Genomic DNA, 20903 nt, shown 5'->3' on the forward strand with positions numbered 1-20903 from the left:
GGTGGGCCTAGCAGTTGCGCGGTGACAGAGCGCTCTGGCGCTCCCCATTGGCTGGATCAAACCCAAGCGAGCCGCTGATTGGCTGGCTTCGCCGGAGGGTTACAATTCAAACGCGGGCGGGCGGCCCCCCAGCCCTGCAGTTGCAGTTGTGCTCTCCTAGTTCCTGTCGCCGTGCCCGCGCCGCCCAGATGGCCTCCCAGAACCGCGACCCAGCCGCCGCCAGCATCGCCGCCGCCCGCAAAGGAGCCGAGCCCAGCGGGGGCGCCGCCCGGGGCCCCGTGGGCAAGAGGTGAGGGGTGTGGAGGTAACCCTGGCCGCGCCCAGCACGCCCTGGGCCTTGGGGTCGAGAGCTCGGACTTCCGGGCCCCCACCTCCTCCTTGAGCGGGCAGATACGGGGACAGGAGGGCACGCCGGGAGCTCGGGCTGCCCTGAGAGGACCCCCCGAAGAGGACGGAAGGGGGAGGCAGGCTGCCAGGATCCTCCGAGGGAGAGCCAAGATGAAAGTGTGCCTGGGACGTTCGGTGGCTTGGCGGGGGGAGAATGGGGACGGAAGTGGGGAGAAATTGGGACCCGGCATGGGAAGAGACGTCAGAGAAGCTGGAGGAGTTAAGAACAAGCCAGACAGCCCTGCGGGAGCCTAGATTTAGGAAGGGTGAGGACTCACTAGGACCTCCCCCACCCCAGTGGAAATGGGAGTGAGTGTGCCCCCGCTGGATCTGGCCTCAGGGTAGGGGAGGCCTCCGGGACAGCTCCTCCAAAGAGATTGGGGTGGGGGGAGAGGCACCGCCTGGAACCCTGGCCCATCCCGACTCCCAGATGACTCCCAACGCTCATTTTGCAGGCTACAGCAGGAGCTGATGACCCTTATGGTGAGTGACTACCTGCCTAGACCCCCCGCCAGTTGACCCACCCACCACCTCCCACTTACTTCCCACTAATCAGTAGCCACCTTTTCTACATCAGGTTCCTGCTGGTGCAGATTAAAACATGAGTCCAGTTTGCGTTCTTCTGGGAAGAAGAACCCCCACCCCCACCTTTCCTTCCGGCAGTGTCTACTCCAAATCCCATACTCGCCCCCACCCCCATGAAGTTCTCTCGAAACTACAGTTCCCTGAAGCCATACGAGGCTTTACCTCTATCCTGCCTGGCCCTACTTTCTTGCCTGAAGATTTATCCATACCCTGCTCTCCACCCTTAATATTCTTAATCCTGTCATACTTTGAAATGCTTCTTCCTAAATGACCTTGTCTGCATTAACCCTGAATATCCAGCTCAAATCCTTCAGTGCCCATATGTAGATCTACGGAGTCTGTGAATGATCTGCAGGCTTTGTATGTAACCAGCACTCACTGGCATGTTGAACTGAATTCCAGCATCCAGGAAGATTGGGGGTACAGCGCTCCATTCTGCTTCTCTGCATAATCCCCTCTCCTTAACATACCCAGTACCCCTCCCCACAGGGGAAGGTTCAGCCCCCAAGAACTGAATCACTTCCTCAGAAAAGCCTATCAGTTTGGCCTGGTCGCTTTCACCCACTGACCCCTCCAAGTGTACTCTGCAGCCCAGCAGGTGTTGTTTCTTCCCCAGATGTCTGGTGACAAAGGAATTTCTGCCTTCCCTGAATCAGACAACCTTTTCAAATGGGTGGGGACCATCCATGGAGCAGCTGGCACAGTAAGTGTAGGGTTGAGGGAGGTGAGTGTGGCTTTGCTCCGTCTGGGGAGAGGTATGAATGAGGAGAAATCCAAGTGCAGGTCAGCTTCAAGTCTCCAGCCTGGCAGGACATTCTGTTCTGTTCTTGTGCTCTGAGCCTATGACCCTCGTCTCTCCCTCTGTACAGTAAGAGGTTGGGTTTAAAGCAGGGCTTTCCATCTTAGATGCCTGCAGGGAGCCAGACAGAAAGGAGAAGAATGGAGGGTACGCGAGGAGTTTGGTCAGCAAAAGGCCTCGAATCTCAAGATGGTAGCTGGCCATTGCCGCGTGTCTGGTTTTTTGTTTTTGTTTTAATCTTTTTTTTTTTTTTTAATTTTTTTTTAATGTTTTATTTATTTCTGAGAGAGAGAGTGTGTGAGCAGGGAAGGGTCAGAGAGAGAGGGAGATACAGAATCTGAAGCAGGCTCCAGGCTCTGAGCTGGCTGTCAGCACAGAGCCCGACGCGGGGCTCAAACCCACAAACTGTGAGATCATGACCTGAGCCGAAGTCTGACGCTTAACGGACTGAGCCATCCAGGCTCCCCTTAATCTTTATTTTTGAGAGAGGGGAGGGACAGAGAGATGGAGAGACACAGAAACCAAAGCAGGCTCCAGGCTCTGAGCTGTCAGCACAGAGCCCAATGCGGGGCTCACACTCCGATCCACAAGTTCATGACCTGACCCAAAGTTGGACACTCAACCAACTGAGGCACCCAGGTTCCCTGGTGCACATCTGGTCTAAGATTAGAAGTCCAGGTGCGCCTGGCTGGCTCAGTCAGTGGAACGTGTGACTCTTAATCTTCAGGTTGTGTAATTCGAACCCCATGTTGGGTATAGAGATTATATCAAAAAAAAAAATCTTTAAAAAAAATTCTGGATGTATGTCTAAAATATCGTGGTTTTTCCCTGTTAGTATCTAATGTTCTGACGAAAGCACAGCTGTGGTAGCCCTCAGGATGCCAGTTTACAACCCTTATCAGTAGGATAAGGATCACTGATGTCCCTACCAGATATGAGAGAAAGAACCAGAGGCAGTGCAACACTCTGTCTTTTGTCAAGTCCCAGAGAAACTCAGAGGTCCCAGCAAGCCCCTTTTTGGGAGCTTGGGTTGGGCTTTGAGGCTGGGGGCGGGGGGGGGAGGTGTACTCCCCACCTGCTTCTCCGATGCCAGGTATACGAGGACCTGAGGTATAAGCTCTCCCTGGAGTTCCCCAGTGGCTACCCTTACAACGCGCCCACGGTCAAGTTCCTCACGCCCTGCTACCACCCCAACGTGGACACCCAGGGTAACATCTGCCTGGACATCCTGAAGGACAAGTGGTCTGCCCTGTATGATGTCAGGACCATCCTGCTGTCCATCCAGAGCCTGCTAGGAGGTGACTTCTGAGACCAGCCCCTCCCCTGAACCTGGGAACCTGTCAGACCTCCCCCTGGCCAGCCTCTTCTGTCCCTGCTCATCACTGTCTTTCTGTCCATCCCACAGAACCTAACATCGATAGCCCTTTGAACACACATGCCGCTGAGCTCTGGAAAAACCCCACAGGTGGGTCCTTCGTCCCTTTCCGGCACCAGGTGATCCCTCCCGAGCCTTCAAAGGCTCCCCTCAAGCAGAAGGATCCTGGTGACTTGGGACTGTGTCCTGAGGACCAGGTTGGGAGTGGATGTCAACCCAGGTCACACACTTCTGCCTCTGCCTTGGTGTTTTCTGATTTGCCTGCTTGCTATATAAAATCAGAGAACTCTTTCCACATTAACGCAGATTGATGGGCTTTTTACGTAGAAGGCAAAGCTCTGTGCAGATGATCTGCTCGCTAAGGCCCCCAGCCGCCTCCCCAGCCCCACCGGAAGCAGAACACACCCCCAAGGCCTGTCTGGGTGGGCAACAGAAAGAGACTCTGTTGTACAAAGAATCCTCGCCAGCTCCCCAGACTCCGTGTCCTTGCCTGCCCTCTCGTGCATCCTAACCCTGTCCCCACCACACTGACACTTGCCTGTTCTCTTCCAGCATTTAAGAAGTATCTGCAAGAAACCTACTCAAAGCAGGTCTCCAGCCAAGAACCCTGACTGGCCAGCCTCTCTCCTTGTGTTGTCTTTTTATTTTCTCCTTAGATGGTCTGTCCTTTCCTTCAGTTCTGCCTCGGACTGTGTATCGTAAACTGTGGTGTCATTTTTGTTTTGTTTCTGTTTTTTAAATTAAGTCTCTGGTTGAGCCCTTGTGACAGATATATTAAATAAATACATTGGGTTTTTTTTTGTTTTTGTTTTTGTTTTTTTAACGAGTTGCCTTGTAGCTCCTCCTGGATTGGGAGGGCTCAGCATCGGGTCCAGGCTCTTGCCCTGCTCCTCTCCAAGGACTGGAAGCAATTGAGAGGCTGTGCGGCCGGGAAGGGTGATGAGGATTGGTTCCTCTATGAGCTTAGTCATTTTATGACTGCATCTGATTCCTCACCTAGAAGATGGGGGTCTCAAAATGCCTCTAGAGGGTTGTGACACGAACCAGGGACGTCAGTGGATACTGGAGCTGCCCAGCTGAGTTACAGATGAGGCTGAACCCGAGAGAGGGTGCGTCTATGCGTGTGCGCACAGGAGGGGGTTGGGAGGTGAGGACCAGCCACCTACTTTTAGGAGCAGATGTTCTCGTCCTAAAAAAGGAAAAAGAAGGTGCTCGGCTCAACCCTAAGCAGGCCCAGGGTCTGGGAGACAGCCAGGGAGTGCCTCTTCCCTGCCAGAGACCTCAGGACAGCTGCCGACTCCCCCCTTTCCCCAGGCCCCCCATGGACGTCTGCACACTCGCAGGAAGTACATTCACCTGCTCATCACCGGCGATCCCTCCCATCCTGTACCCACTGGCCCAGGCCCCCGGCCCCTAGGCCCTCTTTCCACTGGCCTGCCACAGGCCACAGCCTTTGGGCCCCTGAGAGGAGACTCCTGTGCTGACCAGTTGGGGTCCGGGAAGTGGGTAGGTAGGGTGATGGCCCCGGCCCAGATCCTGCAGGAAGATCTCCAAGGTGGACCGGCACAGCAGCCAGATGCCCTCCAACACCACCTGGGTTTGGCCTCCCCCAGCCTGGTCAGCTCCGCCAGCACAGAGCTGTACAGGCCTGGGAGGAGCCCGCAGCCCGCAGCGGAAGGCATCAGGGAGGTTCTTGCCTTTCTCTTACTCCTGCCAGCCCAGGCTCCTTCCCTGCCCTGTACCCCCACGGAGCAGGCAGGTGAGAAGTGGCCTGTGGGTCTGGGATTGGATTTGGATGACACTGTGGCTTGCTCTCCCCGCAGTGGTGCCCAATCAGATGTGCAGAGAAGCCTTCCTGGGGTCTACCTCCAATGCAAATTCTGATTCAGTGTGCCTGGGTGGAGCCTGAGGTTCTGCCTTCCCCCGGAAGTTAGAGATGTAGAGCAGTGTTCTCAAGGTGTGGCCCTTCCACCTGGAACTTGTTAGGAACGCAAAGTCTTGGCCCCGACCAGCTCTCCAGGATTCTGACACTCTCTCAACTTTGAAAATAACATGGCTAGAGGATGCCTGAGAAGAGAGCTCAGAAAGTAGCACTAAGATGGTTCTTACTAAGTGCCAGCCAAGATGGGTGTTTTTTTGTTTTGTTTTGTTTTGTTTTGTTTTGTTTTTTGCCCGCCTTAGGAAGCTTCTCCACGGGGTCCTTGATCCTAGTGTTGGGCCCCCCAAATGGCCAAATAGCCTGCCTTGAGTCAGCCACAGGGATAGACTGTGGTTCAGAGCCAATCAGTGTTCCTTGGAATTAATCCCCGGGAGAAAGTAAGATGATTTTACTAATAGGGTTGCTTAAAAGAGGAGGGTGTTTGGGCAGCTGGTGCAGACAGCTGCAGATGGAAGAAAGCCAAGCAGAGACAAGTAGCTGGGAGACGGAGGTGACCTGGAGACTGGCCTCCAGCTGACGCCTTAGCATCCCAGTTTCATGAGCCAGCAAATCCCTTTTTAGTTTAAGTCCATTTGATTTAGGTTCCCGGCAATTGGCCACGAGACGGAGAAGGTATTGCTCCCATTCACCCCACACAACTACTGAGGGCCTGCAGTAAACGCCCTGTGCTTGGAGCTGGGGATCAAGCAGGGGAAAGAGCACAGCCCTGTCCTCAGTGGCTGAAGTTCGGGGGCCAGATAGGTAGGTCAGTGGGGTTGAATAAGTGTCATACAGAGTGGTGGTTAAGAGCTCAGACCTCGCAGGCAGAACCATTGTTAGAATCCCCACACCGGGGCGCCTGGGTGGCTTAGTCGGTTGAGCGTCCGACTTTCGCTTGGGTCATGATCTCGCGGTTCGTGGGTTTGAGCCCCGCATCGGGCTCTGTGCTGACAGCCAGCTCAGAGCCTGGAGCCTATTTCAGAGTCTGTATCTCCCTCTCTCTCTGACCCTCCCCTGCTCACGCTGTCTCTCTCTCTCCTAGAAATAAATAAAAATATTAAAAAAAAAAAAAAAAAAGAATCCCCACACCACTCTCTGTTACTTGCATACATTTGGACTAAACCTCTCTGTAAACGGGAAATAGTAGCTGCCTCCTAGGATAGACGGACCTTAGAGTAGTGCCTGGCACGTGGTAAGCACTCCATAGATGCCGGTTGCTAGACTCGTTGCTATGAAGGCTCAGATGGGGGGGCACCTTACAAAGACCAGGAGAGTCCAGGAGGGCTTTCTGGAGAATGGATGGGTCATGAGGGAGGAAAAAGGAAGCACATTCCTTGGATAGCAACAAGTTCAACAGTATGGAATATGGCATAAGTAGCATGGAAGTCAGGTCACAAAGGGCTTGTAAGGCCTTTAAAGGCTACTGAGAAGGTTCTGGGACACCTGGGTGGCTCAATCAGTTAAGCAACTGACTCTTGGTTTCAGCTCAGGTCATGATCTCATGGTTCAGGAGTTCGAGCCCCATGCCAGGCTCTGCTGATAGCATGGAGCCTGCTTGGGATTCTCTCTGCCCCTCCCGCTCTCAGTCTCTCTCTCCCTCTCAAAATAAATAAAGTTTTAAAAAGTAAAAATAAAAAATAATAATGCAGCGACTTTACCTTGAGGCAACTAATAAAGCCTTGAATGGGGCAGTGATATGATCAGATTTGGTTTCAGAAAGCTACTTCTGGCAGCCTTCTGGGGAGCGAATGGCCAGGAGGTTAACTACTGTTCTGAGCAACCATGGTGGCCTGAGTCACAACACTGGGTGGGCTCAGAGAGGAGGGATGAAAGAGTAAGGACATAAAAAGAAAGTATCAGTCCAGAGCAAGTTGCAGGTGGGAAAGGGGGGGTGGGGCTCCAGAACTCCAGGAGAAACACTGGAGAACACCAGAGAAGGTGAGGGAGAGTTAGATTAGAGCAGGGCAGGACAGGTTTGAAGTCCTAAGGGCGGCCAGGTAGAACTGTCCACAGGTAGGTGGTGCCACAGTTAAGAGCCTTGCTCCTGTTTCCGCGCGTGTGTGTGTGTGTGTGTGTGTGTGTGTGTGTGTGCGCGCGCGCGCTAGCGTGTCCCCGGGCTCACCACCTCACTCAGCCTGGTTGAGAAAAAGGCATCTGCCTCCCTCCAGGGTTGTGTGCATGAATGAGATGTGCCTGCAAAGCACAGGGCACAGCACATGGGAAGCAGTCCTAGCGCTGAGTACTGACCCTGGCTGGAAACAGAAACAAAACCGTGAATGCCTAGGAAAGGGGAGCCAAGACCACGGAGGAGTTGGAAAGGGAGGACTGTGGCAATGAACAACAGCACAAGTCAGTGTTCCAGGTGACAGTAGTGACATTAATAATAGCATTAGTAGGGCTCCTGGGTGGCTGAGTCAGATTAAGCGTCTGACTTCGGCTCAGGTCATGATCTCACCGTGAGTTCGAGCCCCACATCGGGCTCTCAGATGTATTTGTTAAAAAAAAATGTATAAAAAAAATAATAATAGCATTAATATGCGTCACACTCCGTTCTAAGCACTCTGCACAAACTAACTTGTTCTCACAATCCTGCAAGGTTGTGATAACCTTCATGATCCCCATTTTACACAGTGTGTTGTCATGGCAATGAGGGTTCAAACTCATTTAGAAGCGCCCTGCCTCTAAAGCTAAGGCACCACTGCCCGGCGTTAGCTTTGACCTGCTGCCTGCTGTGACTGAGGTGTGCCCAGAGTTACAGAAGCCAGAACACAGCCAGTGGGAGCAGAGATCAAGGGAGAAGATGGTTATCTGAGCTGGGTCTTGGTATCTTTGAGGTGGTATCTGAGCTCGGCTGAAAATTTTGCCAGGCTTATTAGAGCAGGAAGGGCATTCCAAGGAGGGAGAGTGCGAGGAGCAAAAGCCAGAAGGCTTGAAAGTGCACCCCCACTGTCCAGAGCAGGAGTGACAAGTCTCCCAGGGTGACTGGAGCCAGAGAGGGGAGGGAAGGCGGGGAAAGGAATTTGGATTTGATTCTAGAAGCAATGGGGAGCCTTGAAGGTCTTTCAACTGGGGAGGAGCAAGGTCAGATTTCTTTCGGCCGGATCCTGCTGACGGCCCTGTGTTGAGCGCACTGGCGGGGGCTGGAGGCAGGGATCCAGGGTGGAGACGATGACGTCAGGACAGAGAAGTAGAAAAAGTCAAGCAGGAACGAATGCTGCCTGGAACGGATGGATACTCCCTTTCCCATCCCCAGCCCGGGTAGCCTGCACCGAAGACCCAAAGGCTCCAGAAAGGAGGGACCGTAGGGAAGGAAAGGGGGCCTCAACCGCCTGCCGCGCCGTCACCCTCCCCCCCTCCCCGGCACCCTCACCCCGACGGCTCCAAGTCCCCGGCCTCCCTGCTCCGGCGCCAGGCGCCACCGCAGCCGGTCGACCGAGCTGCCCACGCCCAGCCCAGCTACCGGGAGCCCGCGGGGAACCTGACCTGCGCGTCTGCGCGTCAGGCAGCTGGGGTCGCCCCTCCTCGGACCCCAAGTGCGCTCGGGTGGCGCCCTGGACGGTGGCCCAGCCCGGCGGGCCCTGACACCCACTCGCCTGCTCCCTCCCCTCCCTCAGTCTACGCGTTTCGCAGCGTCTGCTTTTATTCCTTCCGGACACAGAGCCAGCAGGGGGCCGCGCCTCCCTCCCGGGGCGGAGGATGGGACGAGGCGGGGGTGGCACCGTCCTGGCCCAAGGGACGCGCGGTCGGGGCGGAGGAGAAGCCGACTTCTTACTGCACGCCTTCCATCATCTTCAGGAACTCTGCGGAGGGGAGGGGGAGGAGGTATTGCACAAAACCGCCGAGAGCTCCGCACCCTTGCCCACAAAGCCAAGGACCCTGGCGTGGACGTTCCCGCGCGCGCGTCCCCCACAGCCCCTTCCCCCGCCACCACCAAGCTCCCGCGGCCCTCACCGTCGAAGTCAATGCGGCCGTCGTTGTTCTTGTCACCGTCTTTCATCAGGGATTCGATCTCCTCGTCCGTCACGTGCTCCCCAGAGGCCCTGAAAATCTCAGCCAGCTCCTCTGCATCGATGTAGCCGTCTGCGTTCCTTCGGGGCGAAGGGACAGGCGAGGGCTCAGGGCAGGCAGGGGCGAGGTGCCCCTGGCCACGTCGACGCCCGCTCCCGCACCGCCACCCCGAGGACCTAAGTGCCCTGCCGGCCAGACTCGCCCAGCCCAGTGCCTTCTGGGCTCCCAGGCCCCCAGTGCACCTGTCGAAGATGCGGAAACACTCCGCCAGCTCCTCTTCGCTCTTCCCCTTCGCATCCTCTTTCATCTGGCGCACCATCATGACCAAGAACTCCTCGAAGTCGATGGTGCCGCTGCCTGTGGGGAGCAGGTGGTGAGTGAGTGAGCCCGAGCCCCGGATGCCCGCCTCTCCCGCCACCCAGCCCCGCCTCGGAGGGCCACCAGCTCACCGTCTTCGTCCACCTCCTCGATGATGGCATCCAACTCCTCTTTGGTGGGTGTCTGGCCCAGCATCCTCATCACCGTGCCCAACTCCTTGACGCTGATGTCCCCGCCACCATCGGCGTCAAACATGTCGAAGGCAGCCTTGAACTCTGCGGGGGGGAAGGAGGCAGAGGTCTGACGTGGGCCTGGCTGGACTGTCAGCCCCACACCTTCTCTCACCCCCGGTCCAAACACTGGGGCGCAGCACACCCACCCAACAGCCAGCCCGCCCACCTGCACTCACCAGCGATCATCTCCTCGCTGAGGTAGGACCGCGCCTCCGCCTGCTGGTCAGTCTGCAGAAAACGCAGAGTCAGAGAGCAGAAGGGGCAGCCCCAGAGCTCATTCTTGCCTTAACCCCGTTCTCTTCACCCTCCTTCTGTCAGTGCCCTTTGGTCTTCCAGAAGAACAATCCCAAACTAGCAACACCTTCTGCACGCTTCCATAGCACCCGGCCCCAGTTATGAAGAACGAGGGAGGAAACAGATTATGCCCAAGGTCTTCAAACTTGCCAGTCAGGAATTCCCCACTAACCTTGGGCAAGTCACTTATTGTAACTTTATCTCTTCTCAGCAGCTTTTCGGAGATGAGATAACATTGGGAATGTGAAAGGGGTTTGTGAAGTGCCAGCACTATTCCAGCATGATTTCCCACTTGTCCCTAGCTCCTAGCAGAGTCTGGCACCATAGTAGTGCTCCATGAATGTTTGTTCTCAGATAAATAATAATGCAACGCAAAGTCACGGAGCGCCTACTAAGTGTCCATCAGGCCAAAGACTAGGCACCAAAACCAGGAAGATTCAGACACAGCGTCCCTCCCCTCCAAGAACTTTCGGAGATGGAGATTTTAAGCTCCCTCCTTATCATTCAGTCACTGGAGTAAATACCAGTCATGCACGATGGGGGCCTTGTAGAAGTGAAAATAAGATTTCGGGGGAGGGGGTCTGGCCCACATCTGAGCCAAGCCACCTGGCTATATGGGGCTTTGGACTGGGGCCAGTGAGGAAGGGCTGAGGTGGCCAAGGCATTCTTCATGAGTTGGCTGATGCCCTCCTCCTTGCCCCCTCCTCCCTCCTCCCTCCTCCCTCCTCCTTGCCCATGCAGGAGGGTCGGCTATTTTTAGTCTGGTGTGGGCAATAACAGCTGTCCTCCAGGGTCTAGTTACCCCTTGAAGTGAAGTGGGGAGGGGGACCCCAGGGGAAATGACAGCCCCGGGGTCATTTAGAACTCCTCTCCGAGAGCCTGGGGTCTGTCATCTTCTGCCCCTTCTCCTCACTCTTGGGATCCTGCCCCTGAGCTGGCTTGAGGCCCTGCAGACCTTCCCTCTTCCAGAAGAGTTTTCTCTACTGGCGGTAGGAAGGTTTGGCAAGGCTTCTAGCAGCCCCTGCCACTGGCTTACTGGGTGACTCACTCTGGCCCTCGGGGTCCCCACCTCTACCATGAGGGAGACAAGCTGGGACCCCCTCTCACTTCCATGACCAACACTGCCGAAGTCTCAGGTCTGCAGGGAGTTGGCAATACCCAGAACACCCCAGCCCTCCCCTTCCTAGAGAAATCCAAGGGCTTCTTCCCAGGCATCCTTCTAGACACCCAGGCTCCAGAAACCTTCATGGTCCATCTTCAAACATCCAGTTACTGAACTACAGAGAACCCAGATCCGGCCTGGAAAAGTTCCAGAAGTGCTCCCGCAAACAAAGGGATGAAGTCCCTTCTTGTCCTTACCATGGTTGCTCGTCACAGGGCCTTCTCTGCTGCAGGTCACCTCCTCAGCACGCTCCACCACCCAGAGATGCCCTGGCCAGCTCCAGCCCCTAGGATTTGTAGGGGCTCCCTCTCCTCCCACCTCCCGGCTCCCCAGGACTGGCTGCCCCGGCCAATCAGATCCTGGGGTCAGCAAGTGCCTTCCCCCGCCCCCCGCCCCCATCCCAGAGTCCTAGCCTATTACCTAATTTAGCCAAGGGCCCTTGCAGAGAAATTTAAGCCTCTGAGCAGGTGGCAGGCCTTGATGTCCTAGATTCTTGAGAGGAGAATCAGCCCCGCTCCATCGCCGTAGCAAGCCCCTGCTCAAGACGCACGTTTGCTTCAAGGTGGACAAGGAGAATCAGAAGAGACAAGTGAGGCAGCACAGCAGGCTGGGAAGAGAACAAAACTTGAAGTCTTGAACCCAAGATCCAAGTCCTGTCTCTGCAAGCTGTGCACTCTGAGGCAGATGGCGATGCCACTCTGAGCTTCTGTTTCCTTCTCTGCGAGTTGGAGATGGGGACGGTCATAACCTCTCCCACAGAGAGGCCACGGGAAACGGGGGCCTGGGTATAAGTCACCTGGCTTGTGCCAGCTCCATAGGGTTGATGGTTGGCAAGTGGGCTGTCCTGTCTTTGAACCATGGTGGAAGACAGGGGAGGGGACGAGGAGAAAGTGACAGCCATGGTTAGTGATCCTCTACAATGTGCCACACTCTGTGCTAAGCATTTTAACCACATGATCTCGTCTGGTGCTCATCTTATGAGGTAGCAGCTATTATTACTCCCTTTTCCCCGGGGGAACTTTGTAAATCATAAAGGTCTACAGTCATGTTGGTGATTCTTCTTAATCCTCAAGGGAAGTCCTATCCAAGTAAGAAATTTATGGAGGGGTCCAGGAGATGGGTATGCAGTTGGAGGAGAAATAAACGTTGAAAGCAGATCCCAAGGGGCCCCTGGGTGGCTCAGTTGGTTAGGTGTCGGGCTCTTGACGGTAGCTCAGGTCACGATCTCAGAGTCTGTGAGTTGGAACCCACATCGGGCTCTATGCCGACAGCGTAGAGCCTGCTTGAGATTCTCTCTCTCTCCCTCTCTCTCTGCCTTTCCCTCTCTCATGTGCTCTCTTTCTCGCTCTCGAAATACATAAATAAATACATATAAAATTTTTCAAAAAGAAAAAAAGAAAGAAAGAAAAAGCAGAACCTTCTCTCAAGTATACCTTCTCCAGGGAAAAGGTGTTTGGGATTTACTTTTCTGAGGGAGAGGGGACTAGAGAACTAGAGGCAGGTTCTCTAGGTGAGGAAGTCTGGAGCGGCTCAGCTGGCCATTTGGAGAGTGAAGGGATGGGCAGAGACAGAGTCCTGTCCCAAGGGAGCCCATCCCAAGAATCCAGAGTCTAGGGTGGGTGTTAGAGGGGTAGCCGATGCTGTGGACAGTGGCTAAGTCAACAGAAAGAGCACTAAGACAACTGAGCACAGAGCCTGGGGCCAGCGAAAGGAGGCTGGATTGTAAGGAAGGCAGACAGACAGTGGCAGCTGGGCCGCCATCTTCCTCTATTTATAGACATTCCCAAGAAAAGCTCAGTGGAGTTAGGCCAGGCTACATAAGGCCTCCCCTGTGCAGGCAGAGGGCCAAGGGGCAGCGACAGCAGGGGATTCCAATTTGGACGTGAGCCCTGGAACTGCATGGTTCCTTGGAACAGAGTGTGGAACCCTCAGCAATCATTTGTTCCCTGATTTGTGCTTTCATCTATTCAGGGAAATACACAAGGTCCGAATGTATCTATTCCCATTGACCCTTCCAGTCTCAATCCCCTTTCCTCTGCATCTTGCACGCTGCTCTGATCAGACTAAAATGTGGCTCCAAGCACCACCTTTTGTAAAAGGTGAAAGATTTACAGGATCTGAAGAGAAACCAGAGGATGCAAACACCACCTCTTGTAGCCTTCAGGTCTTTATGCATGTTATTTTTTTTTTTTTCCTGCCAGGAATTTCATCTTCTCTCTTTACACCTGCCTACTTCCTTGTCATCTTTCTCAGCTTTTTTTTTTTTAGGTTTATTTATTTATTTTGAAAGAGAGAGAGAGAGAGAATGAGCGGAGGAGGGGCAGAGAGGGAGGGGGGGATAAAGGATCCATGCTGACAGAGCCTGATGTAGGGCTTGAACTCACAAACCGTGAGACCATGACCTAAGCCTAAGTCAGACACTTAACTGGGCCACCCAGGCACCCCATCTTTCTCAGCTTTAATGTCCATTCCTTGTGGCGCTTGGCTGGCTCAGTCGGTGGAGCATGTGACTCTTGATCTTGGGATCATGAGTTCGAGCCGCATGTTTGGTGTAGAGATTAGTTGGAAAAAAGAATAACATCACTTCCTTGGGGATCCCTCTTCCTCTTCCCAGGCCAAGGCAGTCCACGGCGGTTTTCTGGTAGTTTCTTCAATCAGAGCCCTGAGCATCCCACATGACATGACCTGTTCTGAGTGCGATGGACCAGAGGCACTTACCTGTTCATCACTGCATTCCCCCGCACATCAGCACGTGGCACTTAGCTAGTGCTCAATAAATATCGTGTTCATGGGGCGCCTGGGTGGCTCAGTCAGTTAAGCGTCTGACTTCAACTCAGGTCATGATCTCACAGTTCGTGGGTTCAAGCCCCATGTTGGGCTCTGTGCTGATAGCTCAGAGCCTGGAGCCTGCTTCAGATTCTGTGTCTCCCTCTCTCTCTCTCTCTCTCAAAAATAAACAAAATATTTAAATAAATAAATAAATACATATCGTGTTCATTATAAGACTAACTGAACTGGGTGACATCTGGTTACGAGGAGGAACTGCCCAACTGTCGTGGTTGAATAATAACGGGAACGGGAAGCCTCAGGAGATAATGAGCTTCCTGTCACTGAGTGTATGCAACCAGGAATCAGCGACCATCTCTCAGGGAGGCTGTAGGGAGATATTATACAGCATCCAAGGATAGTGGGGAATACGAGACATCAGGAGATCTAGTGCTGGTCCTGTCTGTATGACCCAAGGCAGGTCCCCTCCCCTCACTGAGCTTCAGACTTCCCATCTGTGAAATAGAAGTGCCAAACCAGGTTTCTGACAACCCACGGTTTTTTGAACACCAGACTTGTGAAACATGCTGAAATACAAGCTAATATTCTTGTTTGGTGTTTGATGAATGAATTAATGCACGAAGGGTGTCTTTTTTGCCCCAACACCCTACTTCTAAGCTGAATGAAGAGTAGTTACAGCCTTGAAATTACACAGACTTGGCCATAAATCCCAGCTCCCCAATTTCCTAGCTCTGGATTTTGGGAAAGTCAGTTTGCCTCTTCATCCTGAAAATGGACCGTTACTGTCCAATAACAGCCCCTCCCCCAAGAGGTGGAGTGTGGGATGTGACCCCAGTGGAGCCTCAAATGAAAGCTCTGTCTTTTCTGCACATAGCAGGGCAGGGAGTATGTTTTCCATTCAAAGCTATTTCCCTCCACCTCTCGCCTGTGCCATTCAAAAAGCGTAGGTAGGAATGATTGTCAGAGAGATTTTATTTGTTTGATTCTATAACAACAATATCTGCCCTGCTAGGGATTGATAGCTTGGCCACTTGACAGGAAGTGACAGTAGATTCTTCCTGATCTACTGCTGACCTCCTGGTAAAAGATGAAACACAGCAGCCCTTTAGAGGAGCTGCTGAGATTACCATGCCTCCTGGGGGGGCGGGGAGGGGAGGGGGACAGAAAGGAGGAACTCAGGAAACCTAGGCCGCAAGGCCTCACACTCAGAAACCTCTGGCAAGCTGTGTGACCCTGGGCAAGTAACTCTGCCTTTCTGGATCTCACTTCCCCGTTTGTTACTTCCTATGTGGGAGGCTCACACGAAATTGTAAGAACCTGTGAACAGTGTAGAAACAATAATCACTATGTAACTGATCAATCTGTCAGCCTCCGCTCTGGGCCAGTCACTGAACCAGTCTCCCTACAAAGACTGAAAAATCAGTACTAGTTTTAGCTGTTCTTGTTTCACATAGGAGAAAACCTAGGCTCGTCGAGGCCAGATTCCAACTCAGATCGCGTGTCTTCTCTTGGCCTCAGTGTTTTCACGGGAGAGATGGGCTTCCAACGGTGGCATAATGACTTTGGAAAGTTAGAGTGCTGGGTGGAGACAGGGATAGATCGGGGCCACCCGGGACCGAGTGGATCTTCGGGACGAGCGGGGGGTTTCACTGAGGACGGGAGCCCCCGCAGAGCGGGCAGGATCCCGCGGCCGGCTCGGGTCCGCCCAGGCCTACCCAGGATTCCCAAGTCCCTCCCGGAGCGAAAGGCCCGGGATTCCCGGGAGGCTCCGGGGAGCGGGCGGGGCCGGGGGCGGGGCGGCAGCAGGAAGCGGCGCTCGGAGCTGCCCGGGCCCGGCGAAGCCCGGCCGGCCTCGGTAAGCGGCCGGGACTGCGCTCGGACCCCGGGGGACCGCGCGCCGCCGAGGGCACCGCGGGGCGCAGGAGGGAGAGACGCGCCGGGGCGCCAAAGAGCCGAGGGGAGGGCCCCAGCCTCTGCCGGGAAGAGCGCGGCCCTAAGCTGCGTGAGCGAGGGGGGAGCGACGCCAGGCGACGCCCGGGATCCGCAGGACCCCCAGCGGGCGGGGGCGGGGCCTCCGCGGCGCCCCTCCTTCCCCTGCCTGGGCCCCGCCCCTGCTCGCGCGGGGAGGCGGGGGCCGTCTCCCTCCCACCCCGGCCCCGGCCCCGGCCCCGGCCCCGGCGCCGCGCGCTCCCCCCAGGGTGCCATGGCCTCGCGGCTCCTGCACCGGCTGCGGCACGCCCTGGCCGGCGACAGCCCGGGGGAGGCGGCGGGCGGCCCGGAGGCCGAGCAGTTCCCGGAGAGCTCGGAGCTGGAGGACGACGACGCCGAGGGCCTGTCCTCCCGCCTCAGCGGCACCCTCAGCTTCACGAGCGCCGAGGACGAAGAGGACGACGACGACGAGGACGACGGAGAGGCTGGCCCCGACCCGCTGCCCGCCGGGGACGGGGCGTCGGGAGAGGATGCAGGCGAGTTCCCGAGGACAGAGGCGGGACCTGGGGCTCCGTTAGGCCTCCACCCCAGCCACCTCTTGGCTGTGTGACCTTGAGAGAGGCACAACACCTCTCTGAGCCAAGTTTTCCCTCGTGCCAAGTGGGGGAATTCATTCCCATCTCGGGGTTGCTGCGGGCATTCAGTGTACAGGGTCCGGGATACAAATCGGAACAATGTGCTCACGATGTTTGCGGGGTGGAACTATGTAGAGGCCGCTGTCTGCTCTGCTAGGCACGGTGTGTGGCCCCAGACCCCTCTCTGGCTTTGGGTTTACATTCACGTCAAATGGAAATAAAGCCTGCCTTACCTGTTGGGAGGGTGAGTGAGGTCACCGCATGCCCTTTCTGGCAGCCTTAGCCCCAGGCCCACTGATGTAACTGGTCGTGTGCTCATGCAGAACGAAGCCCCCCACCTGATGGGCAGCGAGGCAGCCAGCCCCTCACAAGGCAGTTGCAGGATTTCTGGAAGAAGTCCCGGAATACCCTGGTTCCCCAGCGTTTGCTCTTCGAGGTGACCAGCGCCAACGTGGTCAAGGACCCGCCCTCCAAGTACGTGGTGAGTGAGGGTCCAGGAACCCCTGCAGGGGCTGTGAGTCTAGAACTCTGGCTAAGAGAAAGTAGGGAAGACTCCAGCTTCCTGAGGGGGCAGTCTGGCTGTGTAGTTCCAAAAGATCACTCCATTTTAGGGATGGGAAAACTGAGGCCAGAAAGGAGCTATAACTTGATCAAGTCCTCAGGCAAATACATGGTTTAGCTTCTCTGAGGGATTATGGACCTGCCCCTCATCCTGGTTTTAAGCCTAAGAGAACTAGTGTGTGTGTGTGCTCCCCACCCCCACCCCCAGCCCTCAGTTTTGCAAACTGTAGCAAAATACAAGACATACAAGGAAGAATATTATCTGGGTCAGACCTGAAACCCAAGTTGCATTGGTTAGTGGTTAAAAAAATGGGTTTTTGGATCCAGCTCTTGATTCAAATCCCACTTCTTATCAGCTGTTTGACCTTGATGAGCCTATTTTCTCATCTGAGCGGTGGGAATAATGCAGAGGACTGTTGCAGAAATTAAATGAGACAGTGCACAGAAAGCCCTTAGCGAGCCTGGCATTATGAAGTGCTGGATAAAGTGGCAGCTCTATTATTATGACTTAACCTTGGATTGAAAATGCCTGGCATCTAGGTAGGGCCTGTTGTGGCATCCTTACAACCCCGTTCTCAGGCACCCACACTGTACATAACGATCCTGTTCTGAGGGCTAGATTTAGGGGGTGGGTGTGGTTGGGATGAAGAGCAATGTAGGGAAGGCCTTGGAGTCTGTTTTGCTTGCCAGGAAAAGGAGAAACTGCCCGGAGAATGAGGTCTGCCGGGTCCTGAGCCCCAGCTCAACCTGGCCAGTCCAGGCAGTGGCAGCTCCCTGCCTCCGACTTCCCTCATCTTCGCCTCCCTCCTCCATTTCTGACTCAGCAGGAATGGGGCCTGGAGCACTGGCCCACATCTGGGCCTCTCCATTCCTCTCGCTGCTGTTAGTAAACAGGGGCCACACCCATGGGGTGCCTGCTCCAGTTTGGGCAGGGATGACTCTCATGATTAGTCTTAAATGGCAAAAGTCCCAGCCAGGCGTCACGCACAGGAAGGGGACCACTGAGTAGCATCTGGGCAGCAGGAGAGTATGGGGTGGGGGGGACAGTGGACCTTCTCTGTCTCTGTCCTGATTTAACTTCTGGGAGTTAGAAGCACAGATTGTGGAATTAGACTGGCCTGGGTTTCAATCCCCGCTGGACCATTTACCAGCTGTGAGACTCAGGGGAAGCATTCGAGCCCTTTGCTCCTCGTGGCGCCTGCTTCCTCGGCTGTCAAACTTCCCGTGCTCCTTAGTTAAGTGCTCAGCTCAGCACGTGGCATGGAATAGGTGCTCGGTTAATGGAGCTACTATCATTATTACCTACCTTGGCTGGACATTACAAAAGTCAGATGAGATAATGGATATAAAATGTTTTCTTTTTACCAAAAAAAACCTAAAAGCAAAAGCTAGATAAATACCAGGGGTCATTTTAGACCAATGCTTCCTGAAACGTATTCTGCAGACAATTGGCTTCCAGGAATGTTAATAATCGTTCCTTTAAAAAAAAAAAAAAAAAGATTTTGCAGCCAATAGGGTTTGGGAAGGCAGAGTTGAAGGAGAATAAAATAAATTTCTTTAAGGTTAAACTTAATCCTTTAAAATATTACCGTACACTGACTCTTCAAGAGAAGTATAAAATAAGCAAAAAAAAAAAGTGTGGGTTTGGTTTTGGTGTACCTTCAACACCTAATGCTCACTAATCCCCCTTTTTAAATCTGGTGGCTCAGCATTATGAGATTAATCCGAGTTCAGGTTCTCAGCTTCACGGTCATCCTGCCCCATGTTTCTCAGCCACTGGCCCTTCCAGAACCACCTTCACCATTCTCGTCCTGCCTACATGCTACTTTGTACCATTCCTTGCTTAACATTTTTAAGTGAACCCGTTTTTCGTCTTCAAGAAGTTCGAAAGATTTTAAAGTGCCAGTGTATGTGGAAATGCTTGTTTGTCATAAAAATTAATACAAGAAAATCAGTGAAAATGACACCGTGTCCTTAACCCCTGCACAAACGCTATTGCCTGAAGGCCCTGCCCGGAGATTTGCTTTCTAAGTGCTCTTGTCAAAGTGGAGATGAGAGGTGTTGGAGAAGTGCATTCTAAAAATCAAACTGAGCCTCTTGATCTGTAGTCAGGACTCAAAGAGAATTAGGGGAGTCGCCTCCTGTCTCTGATTCAGCGTTATTTACACCAGCACATACCACCAAGAATCCCAGGACCAACATTTATTTATACACATCCCACATGTGGGTAGACATGACCTGGGCCAGTGCTTCGTTCACTGGAGAGGAAAGTGGACCCAAGAGGGAGCACTGCCTTGCCTGAGGATACACACCGCGAGGGGAGTCACTGACCAGGTGTTCGGGCGGTGCCCAGTGCCCTTTTCACAAGGATGACTACTGGGGTCTCTCTGAAGGCCTCTCTGCTAGGTTGGAACCACCTGGCTGAGGAAGTGGGGGTTCCGCGTCCAGGCTGGTCCTGAAGGTTGATTCCGAGACTCAAGAAATCCGCCTGGGTTTCAGCACACCACTGGTTTCCCAGAGGGGCTGTCAGAAGAGCTAACTACCCTCTGGGAAGGGAGTGGTCCCTGGAGGGGACCTGAGGGGTGGCGGCTCCAGGCACTGAAGCTCATCTCTGTCTTTCTCTCCCCCTGCTGCCTTGGGCCTGGGTCATTTCAGACGAGCCTCAGGTAAGATGGGACTGCGCTCCCTAGCTGCTGCCCCAGCAGCTCCCACCCTCCTGGGCCCAGTCTCAGGGACGAAGGGAAGAGGTGGGGGGGGGGACAGAGCTTCAAGCGTGGGTGCGGGAAGGGGAGGGGCGCATGGACAACTCACACCTGTCCTGACCCCACCCTCCCCGCAGCTCTACACCCTCGCCGTGATGGGTCCAGGGCCACCTGACCGTCAGCCGGCCCAGATCTCTCGCCGCTACTCAGACTTTGAACGGTTGCACCGAAACCTGCAGCGGCAGTTCCGGGGCCCCATGGCCGCCATCTCCTTCCCCCGGAAGCGCCTGCGCCGGAACTTTACCGCGGAGACCATTGCCCGCCGCAGCCGGGCCTTCGAGCAGTTTCTGAGCCACCTGCAGGCCATGCCCGAGCTGCGCCACGCCCCGGACCTGCAGGACTTCTTCGTGCTGCCCGAGCTGCGGCGGGCCCAGGGCCTCACCTGCACTGGCCTCTATCGCGAGGCTCTGGCGCTCTGGGCCAACGCCTGGCAGCTGCAGACCCAGCTAGGCACCCCCTCGGGCCCCGACCGCCCTCTGCTGACCCTGGCTGGGCTGGCCGTGTGCCATCAGGAGCTGGAGGACCCTGGGGAGGCCCGGGCGTGCTGTGAGAGAGCCTTGCAACTGCTGGGGGACAAGAACCCGCACCCCCTGCTGGCCCCCTTTCTGGAGGCCCACGTGCGGCTCTCCTGGCGCCTGGGCCTGGACAAACGCCAATCAGAGGCCCGCCTCCAGGCCCTGCAGGAAGCAGGCCTGACCCCCACGCCACCCCCCAGTCTCAAAGAATTGCTCATCAAGGAGGTACTGGACTAGACTTACTGCCGCTGTGGGGAGAGGCACTGCCCCAGGATGGGTGGGGGGGTGGGGGGGGGCAATGAGGACATGGAGAGCAGCTGGGCAGCTGCAGGGGGTGCTGGGAACCCCCCCGGACATCCTACAGAGAATCTGTAGCAAACCAAGGTAGTATGTTCCTTCCATCAGCTGGGCTCAGGACAAGCTTCGACCCGGGTTGCCCTGGGATGGTGCAGGGAGGAAGCCAGATGGAAGCAGCCTCTACAGCTTATGAATGCCTGGGAACAATGCCCCAGGGTAGGTCCGTGTCCCCTCTTCCTCGGCCAGAGGGCCAGGGACCCTGCCTCTGGAGTCCTGGAGCTGAGCGCTGGAGCGGGGCTGCGGCCTGGCCCAGGGGAATTAAAGGCCAGCAGCTCCAG

The 20903-nt window shown here is 55.1% G+C and overlaps 3 protein-coding genes across 3 annotated transcripts; 2 read left to right on the forward strand and 1 right to left on the reverse strand.

Moving 5' to 3' along the window:
* The first annotated feature begins 122 nt into the window (after positions 1-122).
* On the forward strand, positions 123-3944 carry UBE2C (ubiquitin conjugating enzyme E2 C). The gene is made up of 6 exons (XM_039249365.1): positions 123-289; positions 843-870; positions 1589-1675; positions 2865-3069; positions 3177-3236; positions 3699-3944. Exons 1-6 carry the CDS (start codon positions 189-191, stop codon positions 3755-3757), a joined length of 540 nt encoding a protein of 179 aa, XP_039105296.1. The 5' UTR covers positions 123-188; the 3' UTR covers positions 3758-3944.
* A 4742-nt stretch (positions 3945-8686) lies between these two features.
* Positions 8687-11464, reverse strand: TNNC2 (troponin C2, fast skeletal type). The gene is made up of 6 exons (XM_039249423.1): positions 11277-11464; positions 9800-9851; positions 9522-9665; positions 9315-9429; positions 9016-9152; positions 8687-8864 (listed from the first exon to the last, which is right to left on the reverse strand). The coding sequence occupies exons 1-6, from the start codon at positions 11277-11279 to the stop codon at positions 8833-8835; spliced, it is 483 nt and encodes a 160-aa protein (XP_039105354.1). The 5' UTR covers positions 11280-11464; the 3' UTR covers positions 8687-8832.
* A 3936-nt stretch (positions 11465-15400) lies between these two features.
* Positions 15401-20902, forward strand: SNX21 (sorting nexin family member 21). The gene is made up of 3 exons (XM_039249436.1): positions 15401-16331; positions 16754-16911; positions 19831-20902. Exons 1-3 carry the CDS (start codon positions 15401-15403, stop codon positions 20503-20505), a joined length of 1764 nt encoding a protein of 587 aa, XP_039105367.1. The 3' UTR covers positions 20506-20902.
* The last annotated feature ends 1 nt before the right edge of the window (position 20903 follows it).

The sequence above is a fragment of the Hyaena hyaena genome, unplaced genomic scaffold (genome assembly GCF_003009895.1).
Source record: "Hyaena hyaena isolate Hyena2069 unplaced genomic scaffold, ASM300989v1 scaffold_335, whole genome shotgun sequence".
NCBI classification, from domain to species: Eukaryota; Metazoa; Chordata; class Mammalia; order Carnivora; family Hyaenidae; genus Hyaena; species Hyaena hyaena.